Source organism: Mercenaria mercenaria, chromosome 2 (genome assembly GCF_021730395.1).
Source record: "Mercenaria mercenaria strain notata chromosome 2, MADL_Memer_1, whole genome shotgun sequence".
Classification (NCBI taxonomy): domain Eukaryota; kingdom Metazoa; phylum Mollusca; class Bivalvia; order Venerida; family Veneridae; genus Mercenaria; species Mercenaria mercenaria.
Window position 1 is genome coordinate 55,860,497 of NC_069362.1, and position 13,841 is coordinate 55,874,337.

The following is a 13,841-nucleotide window of genomic DNA, read 5'->3' on the forward strand; positions in this document are numbered from 1 at the left end:
AAGATTGTTCAAATTATCCCCCTAGGGTCAAATATGGCCCCGCCCTGGGGGTCACATAGTTTATATAGACTTATATAGGGAAAAACTTTGAAAAACCTCTTGTCCAAAACCACAGGACCTAGGACTTTGATATTTGTTATGTAGCATCATCTCGTGGTTCTCTACCAAGTTTATTTAAATTATCCCCCTGGGGTCAAATATGGCCCCGCCCCGGGGATCACATGGTTCAAATAGACTTATATAGGGAAAAGCTTTTAAAATCTTCTTGTCAGTAACCTACAACACTCAAATTTGGACCACATGTATAGTTTTGAGTGGCAAGATGAACCTTAACATGAGTTGACCTTGATTTTGACCTAGTGACCTACTTTCACATTTCTGTAGCTACAGCCTTCAGATTTGGACCACTGGCATAGTTTTGTGCACTGAAAAAAACTTTGATCTTGACATTGACCTAGTGACCTACTTTCACATTTTTGAAGGTACAGGTTTCAAATTTGGACCACATGCATAGTTTCATGTTCCGAAATGAAATTTGACCTTGATTTTGACCTAGTGACCTACTTTCACATTTCTCAAGCTACAACCTTCTAATTTGGACCACATGCATAGTTTTGTGTACCGAAACAAACTTTGACCTTTACATTGACCTAGTGACCTACTTTCAAATTTTTGAAGGTACAGGCTTCAAATTTGGACCACATGCATAGTTCTGTGTTCCGAAATAAAATTTGACCTTGATTTTGACCTAGTGACTTACTTTCACATTTCTCGAGCTACAGCCTTCAAATTTGGACCACTTCCATAGTTTTGTGTACCAAAATGAACTTTGACCTTAAGATTGACCTAGTGACCTACTTTCCCATTTCTGTAGCTACAGGCTTCAAATTTAGACCACATGCATAGAATTGTGTACCGAAACAAACTTTGACCTTGACATTGACCTAGTGACCTACTTTCACATTTTTGAAGGTACAGGCGTCAAATTTGAACCACATGCATAGATTTGTGTTCTGAAATGTAATTTGACCTTGATTTTGACCTAGTGACCTACTTTCACATTTCTCAAGCTAAAGCCTTCAAATTTGGACCACTTGCATAGTTTTGTGAACCGAAATAAACTTTGACCTTAAGATTGACCTACTTTCAAATTTCTCAAACTACAGTCTTCAAACTTGATGCACATGCATAGTTTTGTGTACAAAGAACTTTGTCCTTGGAATTAATCTAGTGACCTACTTTCGCATTTCTCAAGTTACAGCTTTCGAATTTGGACCACATGCACAGTGTTGTGTACGGAAATGAAATTTGACCTTGAGCTAGTCAATAAGTCTTGAAATTTGGAACACTCAAAAATGGCACATTGGTGGGCGCCAAGATCACTCTGATCTCTTGTTTTTTTATCTAAATGAAAACACCTTAGCAGCTTCTAATGAGCTTGGTTTGAAACGTTATTTATGTCTTCCACAGTAAGAAATAGTCATATTAGATAACTCTTGATTGAACATTTATTGATATGAATACATTACTAATATATTGTTGTATTGGCTTGTACTCTGTAACTTCTACATGCATATACCAATGCACGATTACCTCCCCTATTTTAATAAAAATGGATTTATCTCGGTAAATATTTATAGAACTCATTTGAAATTTCATTATTGTCTTTCAGGGTAGATCGTCGGCGTCATCAACAATTTGACTGTTAACACTCTAGAGGTCATAATTTTGGCCCAATCTTAATGAAACTTGTTCAGAATGTTACTCTCAATAAAGTCTTGGACAAGTTCGATATTGGGTTATCTGGGTTAAAAAACTAGGTCACCAGGTCAAATCAAAGGAAAAGTTTGTTAACACTAGAGGTCACAGTTTTGGCCCGATCTTAATGAAATTTGGTCAGAATGTAAAATCTTGAAGGAATTTGATATTGGGTTATCTGGGGTCAAAACCTAGGTGACCATGTCAAATCAAAGGAAAAACTTGTTAACACTCCAGACATTACAATTTTGGCCTAATCTTAATGAAACTCAATCAGAATGTTGCCCCCAATAAAATCTTGGACTAGTTTATATTGGGTGATCTGTAGGGCCAAATTTATGACTGTATCTTCATGAAACTTGGTCAGAGATAGAAAGTGTATCTTCATGAAACTTGGTCAGAGATAGAAAGTGGCTGAAAGGAAGGAGTCGCTAAGCCAGTCTTTACTGTAGCTATTATGTAAAGACATAATTATAGCTTTTAAAATTATTTTTTATTTTCCTAGGTCAATAACTTATCTAACAGGATCAGGTCCCATAACTCTTACTTGTATTTTGGCCAAATTACGCCCCCTTTTGGACTTAGAAAATCCTGGTTAAAGTTTTGTGTGCTAAAGTTACTTCTCAAAAGCTAATGAAAATATTCAGTTGAAATTCATACGTTTCTTCAGGTTTATAAAACTAGGTCATAGTATCAAGTCCTATAATGCTGACATGTGTTTTGCAAAACTATGATCCAGCGCCTACACGTAAACATTGGATTCTTGTCTGAAACTTCTGGTCAGATTTACACCAAACTTTATTTGTAGCACACTAGCATAGATGCCAAGACTTTTTAGGCCATTTGCTCTAATGCTTTTTCATATGATTTCTAAGTAAAAATTCTTTTTTTTCTGTTTTTCCAGGAATTAACAGAACCTCAGCCTAAGAAGCCAAAGATGAGACCTCCCCCTGCCGAAAGGAAGATTTTCAGAGCTAGAGGTTCAAAACCCTTGCTGGGAAATGGAGCTCAGAAGAAAATCTTTTCAAGTCCAAAAAAGGTAGTATTTACACCAGACCTATTTTAAAAGAGGCTGATTTGCAAATTCTAGTCCAGTAAATTTTGTAGCTCACTGCAGTACACAATCATAATACAGCCAACGATTTACAGACATGTTCAATGGTATTGGTCTCTTGCTTCTTTATGCAGTAATAATGATTTGATTACTTGCGTAAGACGGAAAATTATAATAGTCTGCCTATATATCCAAAAAAGGGGCCTAGAAATTGCCTTTGATGGCATTTTTTGTTAATGCCCGACAGCCATGTTCATTGTTAACTTTATAAAAATTGGAAACACTTCAAGGGGGCTGTCGCCTTCTAAGGGTCATAGTAAGGTCACAGCACAAGGTCAAAGGTCAGTAAGTGCATTTTTGTTATAAACTTCAGATTTTTGCCATTTTTGCTACTTTTTGATATAAACTTGTAATTTTTCGGTGATAATTATGAATTTGAGAAGTAAAATAAATTATTTCGTGTAGAGTTATTGCATTTGAGACAGGCAAAATTAAAAAAGATTAAACTTAATTCTATAGAATGAGCTTAACGTTTCGTACGCTCTGATATTTTGTTCATTTATGAAAGCTATCTTTCTCATGTTTCTAAAACTTCCGTTTCCAGGCCAACAATTTTCAAAAAGGCTAGCTGATTGCCTGTATGATTGTCTGTATGAACAGTACAGGTAGAAAAATCTATGGCGTGTATTTTATAAAGACTAGTACAGTCAAACTTCGTTTGCGCGAATTCGGATTATTCGCTTACTACTCATGGCTCGAACTCATCGTCAGGTCTATATAATGTATACTTCATCTTGGCTTGTACTACTGATATCTCGAACACATTTTGCTTCTCCCGAGTAGATTTCCGAGTGATTGGTTGGTGATAGAACCGGGTAGAGCAAACGTACCGATGTATCACAAAAGAATCTACTGATGTTATTATTATATTATTATTATACCAGATTTATATAGCGCCCTTTTCATGATAAACACGTTCAAAGGCGCTTTACAGCAACTGCAGCCACAGAGGGCGCGAAATCATCCTCTACTAGTACAGACACAGAGTGATCTGACCAGAGGGACAGAGTGAGATAAAGCCCCCAGAACAGACAGAGAGAACTTTTCAGATACAGACGTGTCCGGCTAACTTAGCCTAGCTCTTTTCGAATAGACAGTCTGGTTCTTTAACGTGCCCGGTGTATAGCACCGAATACACGCGAAGCCGTCTTTCCTGGGAAGAACCAGTACAGGCCTCTAGTTAGGTGGGAGACACTCAAGGGCATCTCAGAAATTTCCAGTGCCTGGACCGGGATTCGAACCCCGGACCTCTGGATTGAGTCAAGCGTGTTACCACTAGACCACCGGCCCACCGGTTTATAAATGAAACAGATGTCACTTAACGCTATTCCCCCATTTTTTTTTTTTTTTTTTTTTTTTTTTTTCATTTTTAATTTTCCATCAATACTGTAGAATCTGGTAAATAAGCGCATGCGGCCTTACCGTTATTCCGTATGGGATAATAAGCGCATATCATTCCCTTACCATAATTTTGTCTCGAAAGTAGGTGCATATCCAATTATTGGTAATCAAGCAACACACTAGTATGCAGAAAAGTCGTAATTATATCATTATACCGTGATAATTGTTTATCATGAAATACAGGTGACAAGTGTTATTACCTGTTAGATAGCCGATGGGTGTTAAACAATTATAAAGTCTGTTGTCAGGTGAAACGTTAATCCTTTACGATAATCATGCTTTTTGAATAGCAAATGCCCTAAGTAAATGAAAATAAGTTTGAATACCAGTAAAGTTGTTTGCGTTGTCATTACAGTTTGTCATTTTTGTGTAAATCAGTTAAAACAATATGGATAAAACGCCTCTTTAACGGAAATCCTATTCTAGGGAAAAGAAATTAGAAATTATTGACTTTTATAAAAGATGTGGAAATCAGTACCGCACATGCAAGGAATATAATCTAAACACTAAAACATTAATGTGAATGGTGAAATCGGAGTCCAAGATTCCCGAGTCGCCGAAAGGAACTAGAAAAATTGATAGCGGTGGAACGCCGTTCTACCCGTTAATGGAGAAAAAGCTGCATGCTGAATTTTTAGAAATGCGTGATAAAGGACTTAGATCAAACACTGGTGGTTTTGCACAAGATCAGAGCATGGGACTAGATGTCCCGTTAGCATCTCTCATTACCCGCGATTCAAATACAGAATAAATGTAAACACTAGTACTAGTATGTGAATATAGTAGTTGAACGCTACAATATTATGTGTTTTACTTTCGTTTTCTCAGTCGAGGTAAGCACTGTCAATTTAAAAAAATATATCAAAAATAAGCGCATATGGCTTGTCTATAAGCGCATATTAAAAATAAGTGCATGGTATTTGGCTTAAGTATAAGCGCATATCAAAAATAGGCGCATAAAAGTGTCACAAAAATTATTATAAACGTATATGCTTATTTACCAGATTCTACAGTATTTATAATCAACATGTAAACTTTTGTATCCTCACTCCTCCACCCCTCCCCCACCCCCCAAGAAAAACATTCATTTTCTGTTAATTTGATTTTGACTAATGAAATTATTTGCTTCTTTGTAACATTCTTAACTTTTTGCTGGATATATTTTTTTGCCGTTCCTCACCACTGACCCTTTCGGCGGGGATACCAATTCTTCGAATTTGCTTGTTCTGGTGTGTATTTTAAAAACAAGTATTTTAGTACTACATAAATATGATGCATTTCAGTGTCTTCATGAATGATATGCTCTATAGTTATGATTTACATACATTGTTAGTATGTTGCTCTATTATTTAGAAGATGCTGTATTGACATGCAGTATGTTTTGTGAAAAATGTCCATATGCAGGGTATGCTGGTAAATCTGTTACAAATTCTTGTCAATTTGATTATGATGATTTTTTGTCAGAATGTTTGTCTGTATGGAAAAAAGTGGGGTGCCTGAACTCAAAAACTATGTCACTAGCTCAAGTCACTGATCTACCTGATTTACATAAAAAATGGTCAAAAAGAAATCTGATTTTTGGAGTAAACACTGTTTTCTCTCAAGGTCAGTGATTCCTTCTATACACCCATTTTGAAAAATGGAAAATTATAACACATTAAAAGATCCTGTATCCTTTCATCCGTCTAGCATATTGTCTGGAGCATAATTTATTAACCAGTCAAGGAATTGACTTCATTAATTGGCATATAGGTAGGTGGCATAAACTTTGTTGGTAGGTCAAGTTGAGGAACTTAATTGAACGCAAGTTTTTAATCTCCCCTTGCTATATGTCTGCTGAACAACTTGAAGGGTATACATGATTTTAACTTGAAGCTTTCAGTATGTGTAGGTATGTGGTAACAAAGCAATGCTCAATCCAGATTACTCGCTCCACACCCCACTCTAAGGTAAACTTCTTTTTTCATAAAATAATACAAACGACTGTTCTTACATATATTTGTAGGCAGCTGCAGTGTACAATGTGAGATCATGGCAGGCGGAAGAGGAGGTATGTCACTTCATTTATAGATTTTTTGCTCACCTGAGCATGAAGTGATTCGGGTTAGCTATTGTGACTGCTTCTGTCTATCTTTGCACACTTCAGATGCCAGAGCTAAAAATAGAAAAAACTTCAAACAACATCTCCTCCTAAACCGGTGGTCCAATTTTAAAATAATTTCACACAAATGGTCCTTATGTCACCATCTACCAAGATTATTCAAATTATACCGATTTGTCAAAAAACATGGCCACTAGATGACATGGTCACTTTTCCCTATATGTATATAGTGGAAAAGTCTTCATGTATGAAACTGCTGGCCCGATTTTAGAATAATTTTATGCAAGTGGTCCTTGTGTGACTCTCCAAAAAGATTGTTCAAATTATTTTGATTCATCAAAAAAACATGGCTGCCAGGGGGCATGGTCACTTTTCCCTATATGTATATAGTGGAAACTTTAAAAATCTTCTTGTTTGAAACTGGTAGTCCGATTTTGAAATAATTTTACAAAATGGTTCTTGTGTGACCTTCTACAAATAGTGTTCAAATTTTCTGATTCTTGCTAGAGGGTGTGGTCACTAATATAGGCTAACATAGAAGAAACCAAACTCTGTACTAATACAGACACACTGGAAGCCTTGTACACAGGTGAGCGCTTTAGGGTCAATGACCCTCTTGTTTTAATTTTTAATTTTCCATCAATATTTATAATCAGCATGTGAAGTTTTGTACCCTCACCAGGTCTCATATATATATTTGAGTCGGCTAAAGGCTGAAAGCCTTTTGACGAGTCCTTGCTATCCAACGATTCTCTAAATGGACCAAATAACACAGTGAAGGGATATAGTTCCATTAGATTTCTCAAACTTCAAACAGTTCACTGCATGAATGAAGTTAAGTTGTGTCAATTCCCTTTGCTATGACCAATATACGATGTAATCTGTCATATTTATGACTTGTAATTGTGCAATTCTCGAATGTAACTCATTAAGCATAAATGTGCATTTTAAGAATTGCGCAGGCTTACAAAGCTTGAGTAACATCCAGCGAAAGACAAAAAATAGTTCCAGCAGGGCTCCAGATAAGATGCGTATTAGCGTAAATTACGTATAGAAATAATGCAAATATGCATGTCTAATAATTTCTAAGCGTATAAAAACGTATATAAAATTACAGAAACGCACACAATGCTTTTTTAAAAACAAAATCTGAATCGTTTGGATGCGTTAGGTAACATAGCCGATCAGCCTTAATTCTCCCACATTGAACGTAAACACGCATCGTATGATTTCTATAAACTTTGCGTGGGTTGAATTTTGCAGTCAGTAAACGGATAAATTATCGGAAGAAGAAGCTCTTACTGGTTTGTTTAGTTACTACTGATATTAAAAATGATTTTAATTCTTATTTTTCGAGAAATAAACAAATCGGCGAAACATTAAATTGTATTTTCTTGTAGTTTTTGAAATCGAAAGTAGATCGTCTATGTTTGGCGAAACGAAACAACTTTTTTATGAAAAGATTTAAATAAGAGGTAATTTAACCATAAACTTCAATGTCAGATACTGCCAATTGCTGCTAAATGTCTTCGTATCATCACAATTTGTAAAATATATTGTTCAAACTGGAGAAAAGTGTAATCGTATCCGGATATAATATTTTGGGTAAATATCGAGCTGTGTTATGAAATTTTAAGAAAAAAACTAAAAACAAACTGAAACTGGTAGACTATACTGTCAGTACATCAATCATTAGCTGACTCAGGCCATTCAGGCCTTTGATTTTCCATTCCTTTTTAGCTCACCTGAGCCAAAGAATTAAATTCCATGCAGAACTGTGGTTACCATGGCAACTGAAACGAAAACTTTTAATAATCTTCTTGCCCAAAACCACAAGGCATAGACTCGATATTTAGCGTGTGACATCATCTAATGGTCCTCTATGAAGATTGCTCAAGTTTTGCCCCTGGGATGAAAAGAGGCCTTGCCCTGGGGGTCACAAGTTTTACATAGACTTATATAGGAAAAAACTTAGCCTCAATACTTAACATGTAGCATCATCTAACAGTCCTCTATGAAGATTGTTCAAATTATGCCCCTGCGGGTGAAAACAGCACCCCCACTTCCCCCCTGCTTTTGATATTTTGTATTTTGCATTGCCTAGTGGTCCTCTACCAAAATTACCAAATTTCTTCAAATTATGCCCCTGGGGTGAACAGAGTCCCTGCCCAGGAAGTCCCAAGCTTTACATAACTTGTATAGGAGAAAACTTTAAAAATCTTCTTCTCTGAAAGTTCAAGGCCTAGGCCTTTGATGTTTGGTATGTAGCATTATCTAGTGGATCTCTAACAAGATTGTTCAAATTATGCCCCTGGGATGAAAAGAGGCCCTGCCCCTGGGGTCACATTGTTCAAATTATGCCCCTGGGATGAAAAGAGGCCCTGGCGTTGGGGTCACTTGTTATATGAGTTTAATAGGAATAAATACTTCAAAGATTATTAGGTCATATTTCCTAGACTGTTTAATTATAATTACCTGATGACCCCAAGCGATAAAGGATCACTTGAATGTGACCTTGACCTACTTTCTTGTTAGCGTTTGTGACCGCCCAGTGTCCGTCGTCCGGCGTCAGTCGTCCATCCGGCGTCGTCCACATTTTAACTGTTAACACTCTAGAGGTCACAATTTTGGCCCAGTCTTAATGAAACTTTGTCAGAAAGTTACCCTCAATAAAATCTTGGATGAGTTCGATATTGGGTCATCATAGTTCAAAAGCTAGGTCACCAGATCAAACCAAACGAAAAGCTTGTTAACACTGTAAAGGTCACAGTTTTGGCACAATCTTAATGAAACTTGGTCAGAATGTTACCCTCAATAAAATGTTGAACGAGTTTGATATTGGGCCATCTGGGGTCAAAAACTAGGTCACCAGGTCAAATCAAAGGAAAAGCTTGTTAACACTGTAGAAGCCACATTTATGACTGTACCTTCATGAAACTTTGTCAGAATGTTAATCTTGATGATCTTTAGGTCAAGTTTGAATCTGGGTCATCTGGGTTCAAAAACTAGGTCATCAGTTCAAATCAAAGGAAAAGCTAGTTAACACTCTAGAGGCCACATTTATGACCATATCTTAATGAAACTTGGTCAGAATGTTTATCTTTATGATACTAGGTCAAGTTCAAATCTTGGTCTGGTGGGGTCAAAAACTAGGTCATTAGGTCAAATCAAAGGTGGACAAGTGGATTGTTGAGCCCTGTCAACCTGATTTATATAAAACAGAAGCTGAATTTCGATTGAAATGAAATATATTAGATATTTAAAATACTAGATTGTCTGGGATAAGAACCAAGTAAAAAGAATGATACAGGCCTTCATTGCTGTCTTGTCTGATTATTAAGACAAGTAATTTATCCCTTATGGTCTACAAAGTTAATAGACTGTACAGTTGTTGAGGTTGATGAAGAGTAGATGACTCCTATTGATTTTGGGGTCACTCCGTCAAAGGTCAAGGTCACAGGGGCCCGAACATTGAAAACCATTTCCGATCAATAACTAGAGAACCACTTGACCCAGAATGTTGAAACTTCATAGGATGATTGGTCATGAAGAGTAGATGACCCCTATTGTTTTTGGGGTCACTCCTTTAAAGGTCAAGGTCACAGGGGCCTGAACATTGAAAACCATTTCCGGTCAGTAACTTGAGAACCACTTGACCCAGAATGTTGAAACTTAATAGGATGATTGATCATAAAGAGTAGATGACCCCTAACGATTTTGGGGTCACTCTGTGAAAGGTCAAGGTCACAGGGGCCCGGACATTGAAAACCATTTCCGGTCAGTAACTTGAGAACCACTTGACCCAGAATGATGAAACTTCGTAGGATGATTGGTCATGCAGAGTAGATGAACCCTAACGATTTTAGGGTCACTCTGTTAAAGGTCAAGGCCACAGGGGCCTGAACATGGAAAACCATTTCCAATCAATAACTTGAGAACCACTTGACCCAGAATGTTGAAACTTCATAGGATGATTGAACATGCAGAGTAGATGACCCCTATTGATTTTGGGGTCACTCTGTTAAAGGTCAAGGTCACAGGGGCCTGAACATTGATAACCAGTTCCGATCAATAACTTGAGAACCACTTGACCCAGAATGTTGAAACTTCACAGGATGATTGAACATGCAGAGTAGATGACCCCTATTGATTCTGGGGTCACTCTGTTAAAGGTCAAGGTCACAGTGGCCTGTTCATGTAAAATCATTTTTTGGAAATAACTTGAGAACCACTTGACCTACAATGTTGAAACTTAATAGGATGATTGGACATGCAGAGTAGATGACCCCTATTTATTTTGAGGTCACTTGATCAAAGGCCAAGGTCACAGGAGCCTGAACAGTGACTTGAGAACCACTAAGCCACGAGTGTTGAAATTTAGCGGGATGACTGGACATGCCAAGTAGATGATCCCTATTGCAGCCAACCATCAGTGTCTCTGACTTTCGCTCCTGACCCCTATTGACTTCTTGCCTATAGCACTTTGCATTGGGGGAGACATGCGCTTTTTTACAAAAGCATTTTCTAGTTAGATACTGCAGATGCCTTATTTGAATTTTATTTTGTAGATGCCTAACACAGAGCGTAATGTGTTGCGAGATAGTGACATGTCACCTCCTGCCCTACCAGAGCCGCCCAGACTAAAGCCCATGATGAGAAGACCAGCTGTTGCAGTGAAGCCAGGGCAGACAGAGATGCCCAGACTTACTCGTGCTGTACACTGGCAGCGTCACCAGGATGATGATGCTTATACTTCCGTACACGTTAGCAAGGAACATAAAGATGTACGTTACGATCACTTTCCCATACTTTTAGTTTAATAACTTAGATAGAAACTTCTCATGTAAATGATGTTGTTGCAGAATTGTACATGTAGCTTCGTTAAATCAATTTTGAAAGATTTAATTGTAATTAAGGAAAAATTTCTTGCACTGAACCCATGTGTGGGCTGTAGCACATAAAGAAGCCATTAACCACATCCCCAGTCCATCCCTATTATGTCTATCTTGGAAGAAGAGTGCTTGTGTTGTTTTGCTTATTGTCAGTCAGGGTTTTTTTCCGGCTGTTTTTATAGCCGTTATTGGGCTATATTCCCAATGCCAAAAAGTATGTATTTTTCCCAAAATGAGTGCAAAAATTCCCAATCTACATTCTGAGAAATAAAATCAGCAAAATTGCACAAACATTATGGACAATTTTGTAATGGCAGTTTGTTAAAGAGGTTGTACAATGTGAAAAATGTGTATAAGAAAGTGCCTAAATACATCCTTACTTATCCTATGGGTCTTAATATTTCCCAATTTGGAACATTTACGCGTCAAAATTCCCAGTGCTTAGGGTTTAGGCTATGTTCCCAAAACAGCATAACAAAATCCTGTCAGTTGGTTGGTAGATAGACAATTTACTTTCCAATGAATAACCAGTGAATCCTTGGTCTCTTAATTGTTTAACCTCATAGGGTTGTTGAATATGGTCAGTAGATGTTCCACATTGTTTTGGGGTCAGTTGGCCAAAGGTCAAGGTCACATTCCCCGTGAAACTGAAACACTTTCTGCTTATTAGAATGCTTTGGCCTACTGTTGTCAAACTTCATAGGATGATTGCCTGTGGTCAGGTCATGGTCACAATGACTTTGAGATTTAAACTCAGTTTCTGGTCAATAACTGAAGAATGCTTTGTTGTACAATTGTCAGACTTTATAGAATGATTAACTGTGGTCAGTATATGTCCTCTGTTGTTTTGTGGGGCAGTACTTTGTAGGTCAAAGGTCTATGTTTTACAGCGGCTCAAGGTCACAACTCTTGGTCTAAGGTTTGAGCCTTCCATTTTGTGTCCGCTCTGTATCTCTTAAAGCCATTGAAGGAATTTCAAGAAACTTGGGTAATATGATCACCTCATCCAGACCATGTGCAGAACTCATGAGTCAGCTATGTCGGTAGGTCAAGGTCATAACTCAGGGTAAAATGTTTTAACCTTCCATTTTGTGTCCGCTCTGTATCCCCTAAAATCTTGAAGGATTTTCATGAAACTTGGGTCAATTAATCTCCGCATCAAGACGATGTGCAGAACTCATGAGTCAGCCTTGTTGGCTCAAGGTCAAGGTCACAACTCAAGGTCAAAGGTTGGAGCCTTCAATTTTATATTCTGCTCTGTGTCTCCTTAACCCCGTGAAGGATTTTAATATGACTAGGCTGTAGTATTCCGTTTTTCAAGACGATGTGCAGAATTCAAAATTCACCCCTGCCAGCTTAAGGTCATGGTCACAACTCGATTGTTTAATGGTTCGATCCAATACCGTAAACCCTTTCACTATCCATAACAATGGCGGGGATATACAGTCCGTGTCTGATAACTTCGGAGTGACATCACATTTGTTTATGTTTTCTGGACTTATACAAGGTTCGCACAGGCCTTGAAAAGTCCTTGAATTTGGTTGCAACCTTGAAAAGTACTTGAATTTAGTGTTGCCTTGAAAAAATGCAAAAATGGTACTTGAATTTGACTGAAAGTCCTTGAATTTAGGCAAACAGCCTTGAAAATCCATTAACAGTTTCTGTCTGTTGTCAAATTGTGTTATCGGTGTAAAAATGAATATAAAAATTTTTTTCGGCAAATTTAAAATACGTTTGTATAGGAGTACGAAAAGTCGCCAGTACGAGAGCGTGTATCCGGTACGGTACGGGTTTTATACTAAACGTTTGTGTATGATGTCACTAGAAATTGTGAAAATGGCAGCGTCCTTGGTTTTGTAGAAATGGGGAAAATCGGAAAGAAGTGTTCGTTCCAGCACAAGTGGGTAGGAAAATATCAGTGGGTTAAATCCACTAATAACCCACACAAAGCCCGGTGCATGCTATGCATGAAAGATATTGACTTGATGCACATGGGTGTAAGTGCAATAACGTCGCATGCTTAGAGTGCAAAGCATAGGAAAAACGAAGAAGTGGTGACAATAATTCATTTAGTGTGTGTAACTGTATGTTGAGGCCATTGTTAAGAAATGAACCGTGTTTTCTAGTCAGTGCTGAGTTTTCTAGTCAATAATGAAACTATTAAAGTTAGGAACTAATACATAGTTATCGTGTTCATGAAATACATTGTCATAATTGTATAATTTGAACTGGGTACGGATTAAAAAAAAAACCTTGAAAATACAAATTTAACCTTGTAAAGTCCTTGAATTTTGGTAAGAGAATTTTGTATGAACCATGTTATAAAACTAACAGAATAGGTAAAGCAGCTTACATAAAGAATAATATTGGGTATATTTTATTGCGACATGTATGTCAGTCCCTTTAGCTCAGTGGTTAAGCATTGTTGTGAAATGTCGAATCTAGGTAGGTGTTGTTTTTTTAGCTCACCTGTCACAAAGTGACAAGGTGAGCTTTTGTGATCGCGCGGCGTCCGTCGTCCGTGCGTGCGTCCGTCTGTAAACTTTTGCTTGTGACCAGTCTAGAGGTCACATTT

The 13,841-nt window shown here is 37.5% G+C and overlaps 1 protein-coding gene across 2 annotated transcripts in view; it reads left to right on the plus strand.

Moving 5' to 3' along the window:
• Positions 1 to 13,841, plus strand: part of LOC123562207 (wings apart-like protein homolog) — a 143,704-nt gene that overhangs the window by 21,234 nt on the left and 108,629 nt on the right. For both annotated transcript variants that reach the window (XM_053536650.1, XM_053536651.1), the window contains exons 4-6: positions 2,663 to 2,797; positions 6,279 to 6,323; positions 10,943 to 11,158. In XM_053536650.1, the coding sequence (XP_053392625.1) occupies positions 2,663 to 2,797; positions 6,279 to 6,323; positions 10,943 to 11,158 (396 nt within the window). The remainder of the gene's footprint in view (positions 1 to 2,662; positions 2,798 to 6,278; positions 6,324 to 10,942; positions 11,159 to 13,841) is intronic.